The sequence below is a fragment of the Lineus longissimus genome, chromosome 9 (assembly GCF_910592395.1).
Source record: "Lineus longissimus chromosome 9, tnLinLong1.2, whole genome shotgun sequence".
In the NCBI taxonomy this organism is placed as follows: Eukaryota; Metazoa; Nemertea; class Pilidiophora; order Heteronemertea; family Lineidae; genus Lineus; species Lineus longissimus.
The window spans coordinates 19,642,787-19,666,689 of NC_088316.1; the positions used below are offsets into that span (position 1 = coordinate 19,642,787).

Sequence of the window (23,903 nt, forward strand, 5' to 3'; positions counted from 1 at the left end):
ATTTTGTGGGGAAGGTATTTTCTCATAAAATCTATTTTTAGATCCAAGTTGGGATAATGGTACTTCATGTTGCGCCAGATCTTTTTCTGACAGTAGTACTCTTGACTTGGGGTTCTATGTTTCTCCTGAGATTTCCACCAGGGTGCAGTGGTGGTCATCTCGAGATGAAAAATACCCTTAGGCCCTATACTTGAAGAAAACAAACGGTGTGATGCCGAAAATTTCGAGGGCAAAAAACTCAAACAATTCTGTGCAATCTCACAGGAACCAGTCGATGTCAACATCCTCTTGAGCTATAAATAGCACTAAGGGCAGCACGAGGTGATTCACACATGATAATCCAGGATATGTGATATGTGATGTTTCCCGGTAAGTGACTTGACGAAGGTTTATTATACCCCACAGTCAAGCCATATTAAGAAGCAAAGATCAAGTCAATGCTCAAACATGATCATCTGAGTGTAAAAGAAACGGAAATTAATACAAATTTCCAAAGCCTTCTGCCCCGAGTCCAAAACGTAAACAACAACACGTGAGTATGATCTTAAAATAGATACTGACACGATAATGCACGGAATTCCACGTCGTGACGTCATTTGCACCGACAAACGGCCCCACAAAATTGGTGGACATCAGAACTTTAGGGAAATTGCCTGAACATGGTAAGAAATATAGAACTTGAGTGTTGTTTTTCCACTCAAAATTAGCACTCTTCCGTCGGTCGATATCCTCAATACTTCCGTTGAGAGGAATTCTAGAACCATTGGCTTTAGGAACAAGCGTCAAAATGTTCGTTCTTTACCTATTGTCCTCATAAAACATAAAAGGTCAACCCATTGACAGCATGCATGTATGTAGCGTAGGCCTGCCTATACAAGACATGTTCAGACTCCAGTCCATGTCCATGGCTGGGTGCACCTGTCACCATGGTCACACATCACTAATTCCAAAATGACAGCAGCTGTGTGATTTATGATTGAACTGATGCCATGTTATGCAGCACTGACACTACTGCAGTGTACAATTATTCGCGACCACGATCGAGTCGTCTGTCAACAGTCAACTCAGACAACTGTCCTCAAGTCAACCTGTTCAGCTCACTTGACCATGTTGACTGAGTTGAGACAGACAGCAAGCTGGAAGAACAGGAAAAGCAGCGAGCAGAGCTAGGACAGGTGTTTCTGTCTCTGCCCGGCTGGCGACCTCCCTCACCCATGTCATCTTTGTATGCATTTTCATTTTGCAATGATTTAGGGGCCTACCCTGATTTGTTTTATCATTTCTCACTCTGGACGATTCTTTGTTCAGAATCGTTTCTTTATCCGGACTCGGAGTCCATTTTGAAATTGATATGCACAGCCATCTACCAATAACTTGAGGTACCTCCCGGTCCATTGCTATTACCGGTAGTATTACTACCAAATTAGTGGTTTTAGTTAAGGTTTTCAAATTTGGACACCCTTTTGGGAATCTTAATTCGGACTCGGTCCTAATTTGAACTCTCCGAGTGTTCGAATAAGGAAACGTTTCCGAATAAAGACTCGTCCAGAACTGATATAGTTTCAGAGTTGGCTAAATATCAGGGAGGTCAGTGGCATCAATATACATAGTCGGGTTTCGAGCAGACGGCTAGATTGTGGGTTTGAATCTCCGAAGGATCACCCCTGTTTTGTCTTTATGTCCTTGAGGGTTGAGCATTGCACTTCACCCTGCAAACTTCTCTGTATCCACACAGGCCAGGAGTAAATGGGTGCATAGCTTGCAGAGAAAGCCATGGCAGGTGGATTACATACAGCTTGAAGCCTTTAGCTCAGTCATTCATCCGATCCAGAGGACTGGCATTCTTTATTTTTGCGATGTCTTCACCCTGAACATGCAATATGAAGTTTTCCTCATTCTGCTCTTTTCTTAGATAATTAGAGACTGAAAGCCAGTTGAACTTTAAGGCTGAAGATGTTGGTATGGTATATTTCTGCTTGGTTTAGGCCTAGTTATAATATACATCTCACAGCAATTAATTATTGTAATTCCTAGTCATACATATCTAGATAGATACATGTACATGTAGCATGTCTAACACAATTCCTAGATCCTAACAATGCACTAACTACATGTTGAACTACAAAAGTCTGGTTGGAATCGAATAGGTTTTTTTAGATGTTCAATGCTTTGTGACAGTAGTTTGTTTTGAATAAATGGGCTATTGTCATCCGGCTATAGGTGGTGTTGGCAGTCACTATCATGACTATAGAGTATTATAGTTTTGTCAAGGCATGTAAGTGATTTGTCTCAAATTTAAACGGGTATGAATCAATCTTGCAGAAGTTATTCTAAGGCCATTGTGTTAGGCGTAGTTCCAGGTATAATCAAAACTCAAGTTATCTAAAACAAGATTGTTGAATGAAATTTGAATGCACTTTATAACCTGTTGGATTATTTGTTTTCCCCTTCAGGCGCCAGACACAACCGTCACAGCTGAAACTGTGCCAAGTCTTCAAGGCCTTCATACTCCGGTGATTTAAAAAAACTATGGGCAAAATTCAAGTTGACAAATTCAGACACAGTCTGCGCACATGTTGATGTTCCCCACACTTTCCTTCACTTTAAAGGTAAAAACCATGTCACATTCATCTTGGAAAATTGTCATCAATCATTATGATACAATCTATTAAAGGTTGTGAATGACAGCTGGGAGAAATTTGTGCAGCTTCATGAGGTTCTGTGTTTGGAGGTCCAGATGTGCGTGAACTTCAAAACTTGAATATTGCCTTTTGGGTTTTAATACTGTTAGTTTGTTCTTGTTCATATTTCCATTTGACGAGTTTATACATGCATGTATTGTAGCAGGCATTGCATCTGCAACCTGCAGGAAATATTTGCCCTCCTTCTCTTGTTATCATAACTTTTTTACCCATTGGCCATTTGCTGTTGTGAATTTGCAGTTTGTTTAATCTCATTGATAATAATCTGCTATTGTTCTCTGTGTTCAGATGATGGTGGCCTCTTCCCTGGTTTAGTACACTTATGTAAGTAGTTAACCCCTACTGCTTCAGTAGATCCAGCATGCCCTTTTGATGTACAGAGCCTCTTTGCATCACGAACTTGCTGTTTATCAGACGCAGTCCTGTTTTATTTTCGCTTATGCATGTTTTCTTTCCATTGCAGACTGAACACATACTCGACAGCCCTTGATTGTTCATCATGTTGTACTTGATACATCTGCTTTTTGTGTTTTCTCCTGTTGTATTGTGCAGGGTGTCCCCTTCTTACTAGGCCGAGTGGTTCTCATGACAGTTTGATCACTTATACTCACACGCAATAACAAACTGGTGTTTTCTTGACCACTTTTTAGTCTCTTTTAGAAGTCCGACTTGAAAAGATTGTTGATTCGGATGTTGCATTCTGGTGAATTATGAAGTGCTGAAGAAGATGTTTGGGACACCCTGTATACACGTACTTCCAATTTTCCATGGCTTTCCTTTCCCCAGCTTCAGTTGAGTTTAGTAACTTATTTGCTGGTGCTCTCCTGACATGAATGGACACTCCAGCATTTAATGACAGAAACTATGGTTGGAATTGTTCAGTTATGAGCTGATGGGTCCAACCGACTTCATGGTATTTGCCAGATCCTCATTTAAATGTACATGTAGCTCTGTTTATATATTTTATTTCTCGGAAAGACAACTCGAGTAAGATTAAGACGATGCTGTCCTGCCAAGTGCATCATGCAGCCTTACTCTAGTACTGGAGATCAAAACATCTATGGGTTGATGTGATTTCTTACTCAATATTCCTAACTTTTCTTAAATTTGTTACCAATATCACTTTGTTTCTATTTACTGTACAAAGTTCTGCTATCCATTTGTTATTGTCATCTGCTTTGCTTTTTGCCTTTATAACTATTGTGTTGTTTGTAGAATTTGCTTATGGATGTCTATTCATTGCACGACTGTGCAGGGCTTACCAAATATGCATTACATGCGCATGTCGAATATGATCATGTCTTTGTATTTGATGACTTCACCCAGAAGGTAATTTCATATCAAGAATGGATAACGAGTGTTTATTTATTGGCTTTACATTGTCAATACTTCACCATAGAAAATTATAAATAATGTCCCTCTAACAAAAATGTTGAAACACACCCGGGCCACATGCATGGCCACCCATACATGTACATTCAGATAATCTATAAGTGGCCTCGTTGGACTTGTTGCCCACTCAGCATGTCCTTTCAAGGTAATTAACTCACTCACGAATGCCCTGGCCAAAGTGCATGCATTGTTTTAAAGTTAGTACTCTGGTGTTCATTTTAACACTGTGAGCATAAAAGTATGATAGTACTGAGGAAACACATTCATGTGCCAGATCATATGCTTGCCACGGATAGGATACCATCGTTAGATTGGCAAGTGAACAACCAAAACTAGGTAAGATTTTGGCTTAAGGTGAAACTATGATTCTATTTGGCTAATCTAAGGAACAACAGAACTCTTTCAAACACCAATAATCCGGCAAGATATTCTTTAGAGGCCATTCTGACCAGATGACTATTACCATTTTGTGATTTTGGGCAAGTTGTGGTGAGTGACTATTATACATTCTCAAAAGCCTTGTCATGTGAGCCTTGTAAAAGTGTATTCTGTGTGCCTTTTTATTCCACTACCAGTGTCCTCCACTCAACCTTCATTTGGTACAGGTCACTGGTACTGGCAAAACAATGGATTTTGTTGTGTTTGGAAGTTTTCTGAACTGGATTGTCTGGTGTCTGGTGGTAAGAAATTTGTGATCTGGTGGTCTAAAATATCTTGATAGGAAAAAAATTACAACTTATTTTGATATGGTGTTTTGCAATGTATCACGTTGGTCTGGTGGCCAATGAGACCAGCGAATACTGTGTCTGCTCTGTTATTACCTTTGAGCAAACTTTAGACTGTGCCTTTAGTGAGCTATCGGTGCACCTGAGGGCATCTGAGGGTTCTTGTAACTGATAGGAAAAGGAGGACGGTTAATGGTGGCTCCTGTGTGTCCAAGGCTCAGCCTGCTTCATGACCAACAACTGTGTCACTATGTAACCAATTCTTGAGCTTATTCACAGTTGGTTTCACACCCCAACTGTCACAACTTGTCTCCAGCCATAGGTCTCTAATCTCCAGCCAGATGGCAGCACTTCTCTGGTTGCTAGGGAAGCCCAACACATAATCAATGCTTAATGACTGGTTCAATACTCAATGCCCACATTGTACAGCAAGGTAGTGTGTTCGGACGAGACCAGTCAAAACCATTGAAAAGCGTGGCATTGTTATTCAAATGTACTTCACTTGCTTACACAGTTGAATGGCTTAGGGTAGACTTGGGTCGCTTGGAATTTGCATACTGGACAATTTAATTCAAGGGGATAGGGTGTCCATGTGGTAAAGGATCATAAATGATGTCATTACACAAGTAACTTTACTAAATTCCGATACAATTTAGAATTTGGATATCTTGTTAATTTGGTTCTCAGTTCTTGTGGATTATTCACAATGGGGTGTTCAGTGTAGTGTGTGTCTGAAGCAGAACTGGAGTGGTGTCATACTGGATTGTGTATTGATTCTCATTGGGGTGATCTGAGCTTAATCAGAAAATTACTCCATCGTTCATAGTGTACGTTTGTGTGAATTATAATGATGATGACGACTTCATCACCAGCAGGTGGGCAAATGGAGTCCAATGGAATTTCACCTCATCAAAGCATTGGGGGCCAGAGCTCTCTTGTGACTTCGCGGTTTGCACCTACCTTGGCTGCTGTTACTGAAAATGCTGCTAAAACTGTTGACAATATCATGAAAACTGTGCTAGGTGCTACGGCTGGGCCAAGTAATCCGTCCACTCGTCGCATCACCACTGCTGACATTGTTAAAGGAAAAACTGTCTCTCATACTGCTTCGACTATGAAATATGTTACAGAGGTGATGAAGGTAAGTTTATGGATGAAATTCCTGTTCTTTACAATAGGTGATCTTCTGGTGACTCATTCATTCATTTCCTTGAAATGATGGATTTTAAAATGAAACCATATCAAAATGTTGGTGTTTTGATCCCCTTGCTCAACACATTTGTGCAATTGGACTTTTCCAATTCAATTATAAATGTCTTTTTGTTTCAAATTTTAACGAACAGTGTCGGCCTTTAACCTGTGGAGGAATCTGACAACGTGAGGACTTTAGTTTGGTGTCTGTTCATTATTCAGTGACCACACATCTCTGTAGTACCAATGTTTGTGGTACTCTAGTCAACAGTCAAGCCACTAAACGTCATTTATTTTAAATGAAACAAAATCGGTTCTGTCAATCGTACTAGTATTAGTGATAATATAATTAATAACAAAAATATACTGGTGATGAATAAACTACTCTATAGTTACTGTAGCGTAACTATAGAATGCTGTATTATTTGGGAGGGGAAACTTTGATATTTGGAGTATGAGATTGTACGTTATCATGGACTTGGGTAGCAGAAGGACTGTTTTAAAGGAACTTTTGGGCCCATGCTATCTAAAAGTTATAGAATATCCCTGTATGCTGTGTTGCCGCTGTTGAGGGGTGCTCATTTGGTCTGATTTACCTGTAAGAGGCCTATATGCGTCACAAACACGTCCGGACCGGCTTAGAGCTTGAACAAAGTCCTATTTTTGGTGCAAAACTAAGAAGCTTACTGCTTTACTTTTTTTGTCAAGGTGAATTGTTTGAATCCAAACTACACATTTCCAATCAAGTTCGGTCAAACAGGGCCTTATGTAAACGCTCTAATTCCCTCAGGGCCTTTGTTTGTATTGGTTTTAGTGTTAGATGATTTAGAAATAAGTTCAAACGTGAAGATCCAGTTTTAATGGAATGTCATGGGAATTGAGGTGGCCAACGCATAGATTTCTTGACTTTCATTGTTGCTGTCATCTTTGACTGGGTGGAATACTTGTTATTTTGCATGGTATGAGCCGGTCATCTGTGTTTACCCCTCACCTCTATTGTTCCTTGTGTCGCTTGGAATTGCAGTATAAGAGCTATCAAAACTAAAAGTGACTTGCCTAAGGTCACTTGTGGCAGGTTTGTGAACTTATCTTCTAGTTCTACCATATGTATGGATGTATTATATCAGCTCCAGATACCCTCAGGTCCAGTTTGAAATTCTTGGCACATTTGTACAATTTTGTATACAATAATTTTCTTCCTGATCTGTTTTCGTTTAGGCAGATAAGTAAGAATATGAAATATTACAATACAAATTACAGGGTTTTGCATCTAGTAATACCATTTAGTAGGAGTGTTATGTTGCTGTAAGGCATACATGTACCGGTACATGTAGTCTATTTACCAGGCCTGGTATTATCACAACACTGGTACTAGTACCACATGAACCATACGATAGGCCTGTGTATGATTGCACCCATCCTCCTTCATTGATCTTTGATAGATTCTGCATGATTGCGAGTTATTGCTTTCTGTTCGAGATGATTCTGGATCAGGCATCGATTTGGGGTGGCCATGCAGCACCCCCTGATTGGCAGGTTCGTGTCGTACAATGTTTCAATCCAATTCTAGGTCATGCCTCTCTCCTGGGTTCATCATCCATTCCTTTGCTGCCGGGCATCGATTCAATATGCCCTGATAGTACACAGTGATGGTAACCGGAAAAACGCCGACCGACCGACCGACCGACTGACCGACTGACCTGCGAACCTACCGTCATATGCCGTATCCCTTTCGCTTCTCTATAGCACATGTATCTGTGTAGTGCCCAGCGCAATGGACGTGATGGAGTCCGACGTGTCTGACAGCAGCAGGTCATGTGAAATGAAATTGTAAACAAGCGCACGTGCGCTGTTCAAATGACAACAAATGCATATTGCGCGTTGCAGTTCATGCATTGCATCGGTCGAGACACTCGAATAGAAAAACTACAGTGCATAGATTAGGCCCAAATCGTGTTTTTATATCCACCGACCATGTAGACAAAGCATATCTTTAGAGTATCGTTATCAGTTCCTTACCGCGTGGGCTCGTTTTCCCGGTATAATTGACTGGAGATGCTGTTGTCAGACACGTCGGACTCCATCACGTCCATTGCGCTGGGCACTACACAGATACATGTGCTATAGAGAAGCGAAAGGGATACGGCATATGACGGTAGGTTCGCAGGTCAGTCGGTCAGTCGGTCGGTCGGTCGGTCGGCGTTTTTCCGGTTACCCACAGTGATGGAATCAGAGATAAGTAACGACTGCATGCTAAATAAGGTGTGTTTATTGATGGGACAGTTTACCTGAGTATCTTAGCGACGGTAACCAATGTCTCTCCCAGTGTTGCCTGACGAGGATGTAGGACTGATTAGAATTTGTCGAGTAGTGAATGATTGCATGTATTCAGTGATGCACTTATGAAGTTTTAGTGCCAAATCACATAATTGAAGAAAATTTGAAGCATGTTTGAGGAAAAATTCACTTGTATTTTTGTATTTTACAACCGTGTCTGTTGTTGTTTTTGTCTGGTATATCATCTTTCCATCTATCTCTAGATATTGTCATTTCATTGGTTTAGTTGATTGAGTGGGTTAATGATATCTTGCGTCTAGACTGATAGATTTGTGTCAAGAGTTGACCTGTGGGGTTTAGAACAGCCATAACGAATCAATCGTGCAATCTTCGACCGGGAAGTTATCCCAGTTCTTGCATAACCAAATTTGTATAATGTAAACATTGAGAACTTTCCGTACATGTTGTGTACACGCTAAAATACTTGGTGTTCTAGCTTTCTGGTGTTGTTGTACAATGGGAGTTTTGTTGGATTTCTTGATTTCTTAAGTGGAGTTTTCTTTTTGATTTCTCCCTTCTCTTTGTCAACATTGATAACAGTGTTGACCGATTTATGCCGATGTTTGTTTTGAAACATATGTTGAATATACATGGCGATGGGCTTGGACACTTGTATACGACATGTGCATGTATACTGTTAGTGCTTCAAAGGAGCTGAGGCCAGTATGGAGACACGTTCTTCCTTATCAACCAAATTGGTGAAGGTATTGTTAAAAATATCATATTTTTGTAGTCCGAATAAATCTCAATAGGATTGTTGCGTTAAGGTCCTAAATGAGGCGATGACAAAAAATTATTTTGTCAAAAGGTCCATGTTTTTCATTCCCTGTCCTTGGACACTCACAAGGTCTGTATAAAGTGACTCAATGATTGATTGAGTGATTGATGGCTTTACATTTCCTGAATGCTGTTTGAAGAGAAAAAAACTAGTCAATTTTCACCACTTTTGCAGTTCACTGATTAATTCATTTGATTTTCAGAATTACAACAGGAGATTATTGTTAAGTTGTGTCATAGCCAAACCAGACACAATAGACTAAGGCTTCTAATTGTAGTAAATATGCAAAATGTTCCCTGTGCCAGTATTGTATCCTTCAATATCCTCCTTGTCTTTCCAGAAATTTAGGACAACTCCAGAACCGGACAACTCTACCATCGACTTTTTCGACTTTGGCAACTTCACAGCAAATACCACCACCAACTCGACCGATATGAACCCGGTGAATCCAAACGCTGAGCGCGATTTCTACATCGGCCTCTTTCTCGCTATCAGTTCCACAATATTCATCGGGTCCAGTTTTATATTGAAGAAGAAGGGCTTGTTGAAGTTGGCTAGGACAGCAAATGCCAGAGCGGGTTGGTATTCTCTCATGAAACTTGCAATCTTTATAATTACTATGGAATGTGATCAGGGTTTGCTCTGTCGTCATCTTTCTGAAGTATTGATTGAAGAGCTGAGGTGTCAACTTTGATCAGAAATTTGACAAATCAGTAGTCATAAGTAGTAGCAAAAACTCTTGAAAAATTGCAATGTACCACTGTTGTTGAGGAAAAGCCTACATGAATAATGTATATAAGTGGCTTATTGGCTATCAGTATTGTCCAGGTACATGTAACTGCGTCATAATTGTCCAGGTAACTGCGCACTTCCCAATGAACCACTTGTTTCTCCACTCTGTGCTGTCATCCTGATGGAGATGGAAAGAGAAATGAATAATTGATGTGTAGTGTCAGGGGACTGGTTAACTAATATATGAGCTTGGGACTGTGACTTAGGGTACTCCAGATATTGTAGGGCTGGACTATAGAAATTGCAGGCTTAGGGAGGTCATGGCCTGTCAGCATTCACGTATTTGTGTGTGGATGGGTTTAAATTGAAAATGACTTTAGTTATTTCAAAAGCTTTTAGACGCAGTTGTTATCTTTCTGAAGGTGAGATGCTGTGCTAGAAGCTTCAAGGACAATATTTCATTCATGATAGGCGTCGGTATAGGTCCTCTCGAACTTTGGTGCCATGAGCTTATTTACCAAGTTTGAACATATGATGTATAAGCTGAAGAAACACCTGTCATGCTCCATAACTTCAGTATAGCATGCATCACTTGATTGGAAAGCGATTTAAGAAACGATATGAAAGAATATTCTAATCGCTTGTTGAGGTAATTTGAGTCATAACACCATTGTACATGAATTATTGGAATGGAAGATCACATGGTGTTTAGAATTCTTGAATTCTTGATGATGTCCATGAATTCATTGAGACAGAGTTCATGCTGAAGGAAAAATCCAGTTAGTAGTTTGTTTGTGTACATTTTATGATGCAGCTAAGAAGCATAGTATTTATGGAGCTGGTGTACTGAAGCTCAAGGGTATAGCCATCGACAATTCATCCAACTGCCTCGCCTTTTTGCAGAGGACACACTTGATTTTCTGCCACATGCATCAGATTAAATAAACCATTGGCCGACATTGCAAAAGTCACGTTGAGTTTCAATATCACTGTACCGGCTTAGACCAGTTGTACAGAAATTGATTTCTCTCGACTACACTGAATGTCTGTCTCGTTCAAACCCCGTTTGCTCATATGGGCTCATTGATCTTGCAAAGGTAAACTAAAGGTGAGCCAAGCGTGTGAAAAAAGCCCTCCACAATTGTGTGACAGCTTTTGATGACAATCTGGATCATCGATTTTCATCATTCTGTTCAGTCGGCCAATGGTCTACAATAGAAAATAATCTGTTGACTATTTGCCATTTTTCCCTATTAACCAGCCTCCATCGTAGATTGATCAGCAGTACTTGTTACCAACTTACTTTTGCTATCATGTCTCGATGCATCCAGGTTTTGCTGGCTGTTCTCACCACTTGTGTTTCACATGTTCTGTCCTGTTGCATATGATGTTCTTCTTGATGATGTTCCCTGTCTAATGATTGCTTGTTTTGTGTGTTCACAGGAGCGGGTGGATATGGTTACCTCAAAGAATGGTTGTGGTGGACGGGCATGATTATGAGTAAGTATGGCCGACTGGGTGGTCAAGTGACGGGTTGGCAGAATAAAATGACTGATCTGCTTCTTGTGGGTCTTCCCAGAAGTCTGTCCTTGGTTTCTGAGCCAGACAAGACCAATCATATTCCAGCATACAAGTGTAGACGTCATAGGCCTACATAAACCTGTATCCCCACAATAATGGAAAACTAATATTGAATTTAGAAATTGATAATGATCTGGTCAAGCCAGTCATGTCATTTTCCGTCCAGCGTATGGCCATTAATAAGTGGGGTGTCATCTAGTGTATATCCATGGCTGGGCCTCGGCCATCAGACACCTGTTACAGGCATGATGAATGCGTTGATTGGCTTCTGGTGTATCGGCTGATGTGCGATCAATAGCTGGCATGCTGCGTTCTAACTGTTCGACTCGAGAGCGTCTGCTTCAATATGGCTACTTGACAACCTTGAATGATGTGGGATTTTGGCAAAAGTGGTTCCCAGGCCTTTTGCCTTTGAGTTTGAGCATTTTCATCATGAATATTTTTTACTGAAGATTCATCATTCATAATCGTATCACATTATCAGGGGTGAGAGTAAAACCAGGAAAGGTATTGATCTTAGATGGGAATTGCCATGTTTGGATATGACCAGTGTGATGACAGACATCAATCATTCCCCTATAGATAGTGTAAGACTCATGCAACCCCAAGTATGTGACACAGGAGATCAATAAATTATGTTTTATTTGGCATTAGATATCACAGTATGGTCATTGGACATATTGTGTACTGTGGAAAAGTGTCTATTCATCAACAAATACTGAAATAGTTCTCTCTAGTTCAAAACCCTAAAGATAGGAAGTGGTCTTTCATATGTTCTCCTATCATCAAAACCTTAAAGAAAGTTATCTTCGCACAGATTGTGTAAAAATAAAACCTGCCCCCCACTAAGACACCACCAAAGGCTTTGGACACTCTTTATCAACTATTCCAACAAATGAAACCTTCTTCTAATCCCAGTTCATTTAAATCCTATTGGATGGACTACCCTGGTAAAGACATTATACACATCCATGTATCTATAAATATACCTGTTCCAAAAGCCTGTGGACAGTACGCTTAACCACAGCCTGCTGCTTTATGTTTACCAGAAATATGTAAGGCGAGTGAGTGTATTGTGTGGTGCATTCAATTGCAACAGTCCTTGACACATTGGACAACAAGTTACATCAACCGTGTCTGAGAACATACTCTGTCTATGCTGATTAGCTGGTCTAGTGGTGCCATTAGAAAAGGCTTGTCTTACAGGGAATAGGCCCATGTGTACCTGGCACACTTCGAACCTCTGAATAGCCTCGACACAGTATGCATAACAACATGGATTTAGATTTGCTTGGGATTATTGAATACCGAGGCCATCTTTGTTTTGTGATAGTAACTACATTGACTAGTAATTTTTATAGAATTGACCAAACTTTGCCATGTCCTTTCTCTTGCAGTGGCCGGTGGAGAATGTGCCAACTTTGCAGCCTATGCTTTTGCGCCGGCAACCCTAGTTACGCCACTAGGAGCTCTCAGTGTATTAGTCAGGTGAGTGCAATGTCAGAACTAATGAACAATGCCAGTGCGATTCTTGAACCTACCCTCTGATCAGGCTCCCATCTATGGACAACTGTTCACCTCGTGCGTTATATTTGTGGCTGAATCTTGGAACCTAATCTCTCCATCAGTTGATGAAGCCACTGTTTCCTTCACTTTGCCGCATGTATAGAGTTGTCCAGCTCTCGACTTCCTTGTTGTAGGGAGCCAATCGGCAAGCTAGATGGTGTGGAGGAGTGGATTCGTTTAGACAACGTTCTCGTCTTTGACAACAAGATCTGTTACCACAGATACTGCTGATACCTAATAGAGCAATATGTTGAACTTTCAGTGCTGTCCTCTCATCAAAACTCCTGAATGAAAAGCTGAACTTGCTCGGCAAGTTAGGCTGTGCAATCTGCTTGGTGGGCTCCACAGTGGTCGTCATCCATGCACCGAAGGAACAAGAGATTACCAGTATGATGGAACTGGGGGAAAAAATGAAAGACCCAGGTGAGTGGCGTGTGGTGTGGAGTTCTAATTACAGGTTTATTATAGCTGAAAGACATTGATGGGAGATGTCGTGTATTGGGACTGGTGCTCAGAAAATCATCTTAAATGATAGATGACGTGGAAACTAGCTCCAGCTTGTGATGATTGATTGACAGTGACTCCTGTTTGTTTCTCTGTTTCAGGTTTCATCACGTACGCCGTCTACATCATCATCCAAGGTGCTGTGTTGATCTTCTACGTGGGACCACGCTGGGGAACGACCAATCCTCTCATATACGTTACAATCGCTGGTTCCATTGGCTCCCTCTCAGTCATGGGATGTAAGGGCCTGGGTGTCGCTCTTAAACAAACATTCAATGGAAATCAGCAGTTCACGTATTGGTTAACGTGGCTTGTCATTTTCCAAGTCGGCTTCTGTATCACAATCCAGATGAACTTTCTCAACAAGGCATTGGATATTTACAACACGTCAGTAGTTACACCAATTCTCTACGTCTTTTTCACCACTTTCGTACTTATTGCATCTGCCATTTTGTTCAAGGAATGGGGTAGCTTAAAACCTGAGGATATTGTGGGAAATATCTGTGGATTCTTGACAATTGTTGCGGGTATATTTCTGCTGCACGCTTTCAAAGATATGAATGTTTCTTTGAACAATCTACCAAAAGCTAGAAAAGAGACAGAGATTGCTCCCATCGCAAAACAAAATGGTGAAATAAACTATAACCATCAATCACAGGATGATATACGGTCGACGCTCTTGGACAACATGGAGACCCAAGCTAGTGAGGAGGATCTTCAGGGCGATGTTCTCTTCCGCCCAACCAACGACAATCATTTCGGCGACAAATGACTAGCAACAATCCCTAGCACTGACGATGAGAGCCTGATGCCCAATGGTAGTCTGAACATCATGGACGACACCACAAGTAATGCAGAGTCGGAAGTGCTAGCACCAAAAGAAGGGGAGGGTGAGTTGACAGAGGCGCTTGTCAACTGGGACTGGAAACTCAGCTAGACTTAATCTTATCATTTTATTTTAGTGAGGACGTGATATTGTAAGATACTTGTAAATATACTCACCGTTATATATTTATGATAATATGATTGTGCTGCTTTCAAGACGGTCATTTAGAAGGTGTTTGTGTGGTGAGCAATAAGTGCCATTGTTTGGGCTTTCAAGCTTTCATGGAACAATAGTGTTTGCACTGGCATCTTCTATTGTTGACTGTTTGGCATAATTTTATGCAGCTTTTAACTTATTTTGCTACTTTGAGGGACCAATCGAAAAGAATGTTGGGAATCTAATTGTCTGAATGCATAATGATATGCTTGAGGTCATTTCATGATAGGTCTATCACTGTAGAAAACCAGGTATGGTAGTTAGATCCATGGAGATTTGTAACATTCAGACTCCGGGATCAGTTACCTAGTATTTTCAGGGATTTGCTTTTCTATTCGCAGTTCTGAAATAACACTTTTGATTAGAGTTTTGATGGAACTGTCTCATTATGTTGGGCCATTCTTCTCAAAAAACTTGCTGCAAACTTTGTAATGTTAGCAAAGCCAAAAGTTAATAGTTTGGTGTGAGGGAAATAACATTATCTAGGTCACAATTGGGTGTGGATGTCCAACTGGTCATAATGGTCGTTGGAACACAAGGTTATTCTATTGCAACAGTCTTGACAAATGTAAAGTTTTGTTGATTTTATGATTAAACATATCACATTCACTGAGAGATTATAGACAACCCTATGCAACAGACTTGTGGTGAGATGATCCAGTGGTCGAGTCATCACAAATGTTTGCCCTGATAAGATATTTTATCTGTGTTTTACTTCATACCTTTTTTGGTTGATGATGAATGAAACATGTGCAGTCTGTGAATTGAGAAGTGTTTCACAATGTGAAGGCAGTCTTGTCAGTCAGTAAGCCATATTTCAACTAGAAACTGTTGCATTCCCGAATATTGTGTTATTTGATAACTTACCCTGTTTGTGAATTGTTAAAAGCTTCCCCCATGTCATCACCATCTAGTGAGGTGTGGCTGGGGTATCACAGGACCAGACTTGTTGGTCCTGGTCTCAGATGTGGCTGATTGTTGGTTGTGCCCAGTCTTCATCTCTCTGAATGCTGCGTACATGTACATGTATGTTGAATCAATGCACATTCTGATGATAATAAGGGGGTGAGGTTGTTGAATTTGGTTATAAGTATGGATGATTGTAGATTGGCCTTTTTTCTGCTCTTTTCTGTTGTAAATAATGTCTTTCGTGTGAATGTGTTCTGTCGTAAATCATTCCTGTTGCCTGCTGCCATGTTTTTCACAATTTCTTGACCGCTGTGTGATAATTCCATCCATGACATTCATGGTTGTGATCCATAACTATTGTTATTGTGGTAGACATGCATCTGTCTTGTTGATTGTTGATATCTCTGTGATGCACTTCAGAACAGTTTGAAAGACTTGAAGTTAGTTGTATCAATCATGGTGGTTATCAAAGTCTATATAAAACAGGCAGTTGGTTCCAAGCCATCTACACAGCATTTAAGAAAGTTGTAGTTGGGTGCAAGACTGCTGAAAAACTGTTACCGGGGACCTAGCCCTTTTGCCAGTTGATCACCAGTAAAATATATTGATATTTTCGTTGTGCTCATTGGTTGGATGACCTGGGTGTTTCATTGTCGCTGTGAATTTGTGTAGAATACTTGTATTTCCCATGGTTGTTCTCAGTGAGGACATCTGGGGGAGAAAAATTGACCAGTTGTGTCACACTTAGTAAGGTTGCATCTGAAAGCATTGGAGAGTGGGTTGTGATGTTGTTCATGGATGACTCGGTTCCCTGGAGAAGCATTCGTGAGAGGTGTCTTTCTGAATCCTTGCTCCAATGCTCCACTTTGCACCCTGTTTCTGAGCCAAGCTCATCTGACTTGGCCATCAATCAAAGTCATCACTATTTATTTCATGTAACCTTTGTCCGATCTCCGTGATAAGCTTGTAAATGTGTACATATCTTTTTTAGGAAAATGTCATTCTGTGTGGTTTTATAATCTGTATGTATCTTAGACTAGAACTGAAATATACAAGAGAGCGTTTGTAAATAATTGTGTTTTGTTGGTATTTTCCATTTTGAGCTTGGTACCACGTTCGTCTGGTGCATCCCAAAATCATCCTCCACACATGAAGTTCAGAATGAGTGGACATAGTGGATTAGTCACATGTCGTGATTTAGGCCTCTCCGATACAAATGACTCCGCTGCATTCTACGTCACATTCAGGCCTCACTGGGACAGACAGCCAGGCTTCTCTGTTACGAATCCCTCTACGGTGTCCTAGGTCACATCCAGGCCTATGATGAGTTTACATGATTTCTCCATTGTGTCCTTAACCACATCGAGGCCTCTTCAATACACACCACTTCTGCAGTGTATACATGTATACCACATCCCTGCCTCCAAGATATGCATTGTCTGCTCCAGTTGTCAACCCCAGTTTAGATGCCTGTTGATATTGTCTTGAGACAGTCTGGGGATGACAGTGGTGAGGTGAGAGGGGCCTGGCTGTCATGTAGGGTACTATAAAGAAGTGATGCATATCAGCCATGTGGATGTGACCATGGACACTAGAAGCAATGCCTATCAGATGGGCCTGAATTTGATGTGATTGTTGTCTCTAGTCTGTCTCAGAACAATCACGATGTATCTGTTGGAGCTGGGATGCCCTTGTAGCTGAGAGGACAGCTATATATATATATGTTCCTTTCTCGATGAGCTTGCTGTCCAAAAAGGTCTGAAATGAGCAAAGATGTTTCTTTTGGAATCATACCAGATGAAGAAGACTGGCGTGGAGAATGCCCGAGAACATCTTTACTCACAAGGCTCCATCCTCATTACCACTTAATACCTCGTACAGTACACAATCAGATAAGAATGCGTTGAGAGCTGTCTGGTATTTCTGGGTATTGCAAGGCACGGAACACAAGCCCATTCCATATCATGAGACAAGGAATAGCACTAAATACATATTTTCTCACTTTTAACATTGATTTTATTTGACAACAATCAGGTTTTCAACATTGCTAAAGACAACTTTCACATCTGATGACAATAATCTCACACTAACATGATTACCATGCACATACAGAGACAGACTATTCTTCAATATTGAGAGTTAAACTTGTTTGTGGCAGTGTACTACATTGCTAAGTGAATATTGTTAAAATATCAGAAGGTGAAAATTTTTCTTTCCTGCATGCAGGTTCTTTGGTTGACCAAGGGACACCGCCAGATGACTGGCCCAGAGAGCCATCTATTGCAACCCAGGATCCCATTGATGGACAGTAATCTTTTTTGAATACACTACCACAGCATAACCTTTTACATTTATAATTCTGATGTAATTCATATAATAAAACATGAAACATTATACCCACATCCAGATCTAGTATAAACATGAATACCAAAACAGACAAATGTTAGAACTGTTTATCTCGAGTCATAGAAATGCTACTTTAAAACGAAAGGCAAGATGGCATAATGATAGCCTCAGTGTGCATTGGTGTACATTGATGTGCTATGGTGTGCATTGGTGTCTACTACCACACTGAGTGAAGGGGCTGTCCCACTTTACCTTAGCCACTGTTAATCAACTCACAAGCACATCCACAAGGTGATATGGAGGTATCTGACAAACACTACATTTATAGACATATAGATACAAGCCATTGTAAATTCATAACGAAGAACATCTACATATTCGATAATGTAGAATATAGAATCAATTACCTAATACCATAATTTCTGGAAAGATTGCTAAAATCACAAACTTGGAATATTTTAACACTGATTGTATTGATACTCTATCCGCGGATTTAAGACGTCAATTTCACATTCATGAATCCGGCTTTTCAACAATCTCATCACTAGTAAACTATCTGAACTACTTATATAGAATTCAAATCCTGATGCCCCACACGGTAGAATAAATCCAGAGTTCTAAATGAACAACTTTTTACAGACCCCCCAGAGTCTGCGGATAGAGTATATCTACCCATACAACAGAAAAAGTAGGCCTATACCATGATGTTCTTTACCCGTACGACAGAAAATAAACTTCTAGACTATTATAATAATGCATTGAGAGATTCAAACTGCCAGCATGAGGACAACTGTAATGGAATGACCCTGTGATGTTGGCAAGACATATTTGATATGTTTTGTGTGCAGCAATGTCATACATGTTCTTGACCTGTGAATCACATGTGCAGTGTCAGACAACTAAACAAAAAGCCAAATTTCGCACTGAAAGTGTTAGCAGGGTTACACGTTTAAAGTGGACTGGTCTATAAGTCAGGCCGGCTGGATCTAAAGCCTCCTTAAAGCTGCTTTTACAGATAATTTCAGACAATAGCACTTGAGTTGTGACAAAATTGACAATCTAATATAATAATGCAATCATTCTTTTGATTGGAATTGAGCATCAAGAGATGCAAACTGGATTGAGGCACTTTTTACTCCTGGGTCTAGGACAAGTAACGGATACAACAGTTACTTGGACAATATGGAATGCAGTCACAATGATAATACATTGTAGTAATGGTCTCTCATTGAATATAACACTTCCTTGTTTCACATTCACACAGGACTGTAAACACAATGACTAAGAGAAGCAATTTGCAATAAGTTTACATAAAACATTGTAAATATGGCACTTGTGATATTATTCTTGGGGCTTGTTACAGTTTTGGTCAGCTTAAAACAAATTTGTTGGTTACAAACAGCTGAAGTGACAATATCTCATCTAAAATATACTACATCCCATAATATAATCAATTTTTAGTTTAGTTTAAGACAGAATTTCCGAGGAGTGGGAATGACTATTAGATCACATGGTCTCTTTCGATTTCAATTTCTCTCAGTTCTCTACCACACTGACCATAAGACCTGCTGCTTCGGTTCAATTACTGCTGACTTTGTGCTTCATATTCAGGGATATGACTGCTTGAACAAAGTCCACAATTTCAAAGAAATCGACCATACAAATGTTGATACCATTTCGGCCAATGTTCCTATCTTGGAGCCAAGCGATAAAAGTCTGATTAATTTTCTCAGCACAATGCTTCTTTATGCTACCCTGTACAAGATGTTTGAAGACAGTGCTATCATCTGGAGTCATAACCCCTTGAAAAACATAGAACACTTCATCTGGGCGTACATTGGTGTAACCAGTGGTAAGAAACCCAATTAGTTTATGAGTATCCATGGTGTTTGGCCACGGACTCTGGATAGCTCCTCCAGGCCATAATTGGTGGTAATGTGTGACAATGTCCTCCTGGTGGTAGATTATGATAACCTGTTGATGTTTCTCCCAGAGAGACTTCAGCGATATATCGCATACACCCATCTGTCGGAAACATATCTTCTCACCAAAAATACTCATCAGGATAGACAAGACAATTTCATGATCGTTGTAATCCATCTCATAGAAATGGTTGAAATCTAAGATGATGATTTCTTTGGGATGTTCCGCTAAGAACTGGTTGACCTCTGCCATCGAATCAGCAATCTTAGGTCCGAATAACCCATGAAGGAAATAGTAATCATTGTCTTTCTTTCTCTTTGCACTCCGGAGATCAAAATAGCGAATACCGGCCTGCAGCTGCTCCTTGAAGGATAAAGATTGCGTGACGGACCAATTGAAGGCCACTTTCTTTACGATTGAACCGATCAGTGGGTTGTGAGAGATTTGCTGCAAGGTGTTATTCCCATCTGGACCGAGTTCAGATGCTAGATCAAGGGCATAGCTGAAGGGGTTTACTGTCGTTTCGCTACATTGCCAGTTCGCTACCAGTCGTTTCGCTACATGTGGCGGTCGTTTCGCTACATGGTAGGTCGTTTCGCTACATGGGTGGAGTCGTTTCGCTACATGATGGTACGGTCGTTTCGCTACATTGAGGACGTTTCGCTACATGGGTGGAGTCGTTTCGCTACATGGATGTAGGTAATTTCGCTACATCGTAGGTCGTTTCGCAACATGGGTGGAGTCATTATTTTTTCAAGTTTGTGCTAAACTCCGGGCTAAATATTTGTTGTGAATTTAGGGAAAAAATGCTCGAGTATACTACAATCAAGATGTACAGACCGGGGGAGCTGGCGGTACGTACCCATAAGTCTTTTCGGTAGTCTCGCGCGTACCGGATATAACCCATCAAGCTTTTCTCCTTCAGAGAAATACTGCGTTGCGCTCAAGTGTTATAAGGCTGTGAACAAAATTAACGTTCGACCAATGAGAAAGCCACATTACCCTGCATACGAGGTTGGACGCGTGATCACTAAATGACAAGTAAAAATAGAATCAGACCACATGTTTCTATATGTCAGAATGCTGCCGTTTGCGCTGTAGTACACGTGTGTTGTCCAAATTTTCGATTTCAAGCAAGTTTAAGGCCAACCTCGTGTCCACCAGACTAATGCATAATTGGCAGTTGAGCGCAACGCAGTATTTCTCTGAAGGAGAAAAGCTTGATAGGTTATATCTTGATAGGTTATAACCCAAAGGCCTCCAAATCTGCGTTTGAGTGCGTTTGAATGACCCCTGTCAATCAATAATAAAGTACGAAGACGGATACGGACGACGAGCGAGCCAACGCGAAGGCCTTGCAAAGGCCTCCAAATCTGCCTTGGAGTGCGTTTGAATGACCCCTGTCAATCAATAATAAGTACGTATACACGGATAGACGATTGAGCGAGCCAACGCGAAGGCCTTGCAAAGGCCTCCAAATCTGCGTTGAATGAAGCGACCGGCAAAGTTTAAACGTGGCATCAGCGTACCAGGTCTTTGCTTTACTCAGGAGGTGGATTTGTTCATCTGTTGCGAAGATGAAATGCCGGCGATCTCGGACATTAATGTCAGCTTTAAAACAGTTGCCCCTCGCGTTTGCATTGATGTCCGGCCGAAAGAAGCGCGATTATAAAGCAATCTTGCAAAGGTTGAAGGAGATTGTCGGAGAGGTTCGCGTCGATAACATCGTTATTGACTTTGAAAGTGCCATGTGGGGTGCCATGTGCCGGTCGCTTTCCGCCGAGTATTTCCAGGCATCAACATCACAGGATGTCTGTTCCACTGGACCCAAGCAATTTGGCGGAAAGTCCAAGAACTCGGCTTGCAAACGGCCTACGCGAACGATAGAAATGCACACGACTACATAAAGAAGTTAATGGCCCTACCATTCCTTCCCGCCGACAGGATACGCGAGATTTTCGATGTAATGAAAACAAGGGCAACCTCGCAGCCTCTGTCGCAATTGGTGACGTACATCGAGAATACGTGGTTCGATAATCCGAACTGGAATGAAACTTCTTGGAGCGTGTACATGTCACCCATACGGACGAACAATGACGTCGAGGGGTGGCATAACGCGATAAACAGACGGGCCGGAGGACGCAAAGGACTCCCTTTCTACCAGTTGATCAACCTCTTGAATTCAGAAGCGCAAATTGCGCATCTTCAGGTACGGCTGGTTTCTGAGGGCAAGTTGCGCAGAATACAGCGAAAGAAGTACGTTCCGCTTCAAAGACGTATCTTTAAGGCATGGGACGATTACAGCGACGGGGAGATAACGACAGAACAGTTGTTGAGAGTTTGTTCGTACTTGAATGGACCAGTAACCTCATAGCCATCCATTCGCGTTGGCTCGCTCAATTACGTACTTATTATTGATTGACAGGGGTCATTCAACCGCACTTCATTCAACGCAGATTTGGAGGCCTTTGCAAGGCCTTCGCGTTGGCTCGCTCAATCGTCTATCCGTGTATACGTACTTATTATTGATTGACAGGGGTCATTCAAACGCACTCCAACGCAGATTTGGAGGCCTTTGGGTTATAACCTATCAAGATATAACCTATCAAGCTTTTCTCCTTCAGAGAAATACTGCGTTGCGCTCAACTGCCAATTATGCATTAGTCTGGTGGACACGAGGTTGGCCTTAAACTTGCTTGAAATCGAAAATTTGGACAACACACGTGCACTACAGCGCAAACGGCAGCATTCTGACATATAGAAACATGTGGTCTGATTCTATTTTTACTTGTCATTTAGTGATCACGCGTCCAACCTCGTATGCAGGGTAATGTGGCTTTCTCATTGGTCGAACGTTAATTTTGTTCACAGCCTTATAAGGCACTTGAGCGCAACGCAGTATTTCTCTGAAGGAGAAAAGTTTGATGGGTTATATCCGGTACGCGCGAGACTACCGCAAAGACTTATGGGTACGTACCGCCAGCTCCCCCGGTCTGTACATCTTGATTGCAGTATACTCGAGCATTTTTTCCCTAAATTCACAACAAATATTTAGCCCGGAGTTTAGCACAAACTTGAAAAAATAATGACTCCACCCATGTAGCGAAACGACCTACGATGTAGCGAAATTACCTACATCCATGCAGCGAAACGACTCCACCCATGTAGCGAAACGTCCTCCATGTAGCGAAACGACCGTACCCATCATGTAGCGAAACGACTCCACCCATGTAGCGAAACGACCTACCATGTAGCGAAACGACCGCCACATGTAGCGAAACGACTGGTAGCGAACTGGCAATGTAGCGAAACAGCCTGATACCGCTGAAGGAGTTGTGAGAGCCTGAAAACACCAAAGAGAATGATATTATTGTTGTCATTCATTGGCAGTCAAAACAGCCAGCAAAATGAACATTTAGTTCAGGCCCATTGAGCTGCTGCAGCCTTGAGATGACTTTATTTATAACGGTCTGCATTAATTTCTGGTCAAGATAGTACAAATTGTTCTGCATTTGTCTGGCACAATTTCCACTAGGCGCAGGCCTATCCCCTATGACTTTTGTCAACTGACAACTGTGACAACGGATTGGACAGCCTACAGATGCAATACTCCGGGTTACTAGGGTTTCTTTTTGACACTCTTACTCACCAGGTATTGCTAGAGTATTTAGGGGTAAGTTATGTAAGTTTTCAGGTAGATTTGACATCCAATCACTAGTATTCTTGACAGATTTGACAAGATCATTGCTCCCTGAATCAGCCATGCTGTTTTGTTTACATTGGAGATGACAGCGCCACCTGGAATCAAAAACTGACAATTGGTTTTTAGAAAATATTGATGTAAAATTGCTGCCATCTCGAGATAAACAATACAGAATACAGCGAACTCAACATATATTTTGGTCTATTTATAGACCTTCTACAATCGTTAACTATCAAGACATGTTTTTTGGATCAAATGTGACTTGATTTATGATTTTTCAAAGATAGTTACATTTCGTTCCAACTTCCTATTCCTATTTGATAAAGGAACGAAATTAGCGCCTCCAGTGTCAAGATGGTCACACATAACAGCGTCAACCAGCGTCCACCAGCGTCCACCAGGTTTAAAAGCATTTTCCAAATTTCCTGATTGTTTCATGACATTTGTGTGCTAGATTAGCAAGTTGTTGTCG

At 41.1% G+C, this 23,903-nt stretch overlaps 2 protein-coding genes across 7 annotated transcripts; one reads left to right on the forward strand and one right to left on the reverse strand.

Moving 5' to 3' along the window:
- Window positions 1-362: 362 nt before the first annotated feature.
- Window positions 363-16,532, forward strand: LOC135493203 (magnesium transporter NIPA2-like). Of its 6 annotated transcripts, XM_064780285.1 has the most exons (8): window positions 1,945-1,959; window positions 2,454-2,609; window positions 2,991-3,026; window positions 9,466-9,703; window positions 11,301-11,357; window positions 12,836-12,926; window positions 13,267-13,427; window positions 13,610-16,532. In XM_064780285.1, exons 4-8 carry the CDS (start codon window positions 9,559-9,561, stop codon window positions 14,278-14,280), a joined length of 1,125 nt encoding a protein of 374 aa, XP_064636355.1. In that variant the 5' UTR covers window positions 1,945-1,959; window positions 2,454-2,609; window positions 2,991-3,026; window positions 9,466-9,558; the 3' UTR covers window positions 14,281-16,532. The 6 variants fall into 6 exon arrangements, with proteins under 6 accessions (XP_064636357.1, XP_064636354.1, XP_064636355.1 ...); XM_064780284.1 differs by lacking the exons at window positions 2,454-2,609; window positions 2,991-3,026 and adding an exon at window positions 689-789 and having other exon boundaries at window positions 1,913-1,959; XM_064780287.1 differs by lacking the exons at window positions 1,945-1,959; window positions 2,454-2,609; window positions 2,991-3,026 and adding an exon at window positions 363-369.
- Window positions 16,533-17,459: 927 nt separating this feature from the next.
- On the reverse strand, window positions 17,460-23,585 carry LOC135493905 (PI-PLC X domain-containing protein 3-like). Its single transcript, XM_064781552.1, has 3 exons — window positions 23,378-23,585; window positions 23,052-23,071; window positions 17,460-20,229 (listed from the first exon to the last, which is right to left on the reverse strand). The coding sequence occupies exons 1-3, from the start codon at window positions 23,490-23,492 to the stop codon at window positions 19,384-19,386; spliced, it is 981 nt and encodes a 326-aa protein (XP_064637622.1). The 5' UTR covers window positions 23,493-23,585; the 3' UTR covers window positions 17,460-19,383.
- Between the last annotated feature and the right edge of the window lie 318 nt (window positions 23,586-23,903).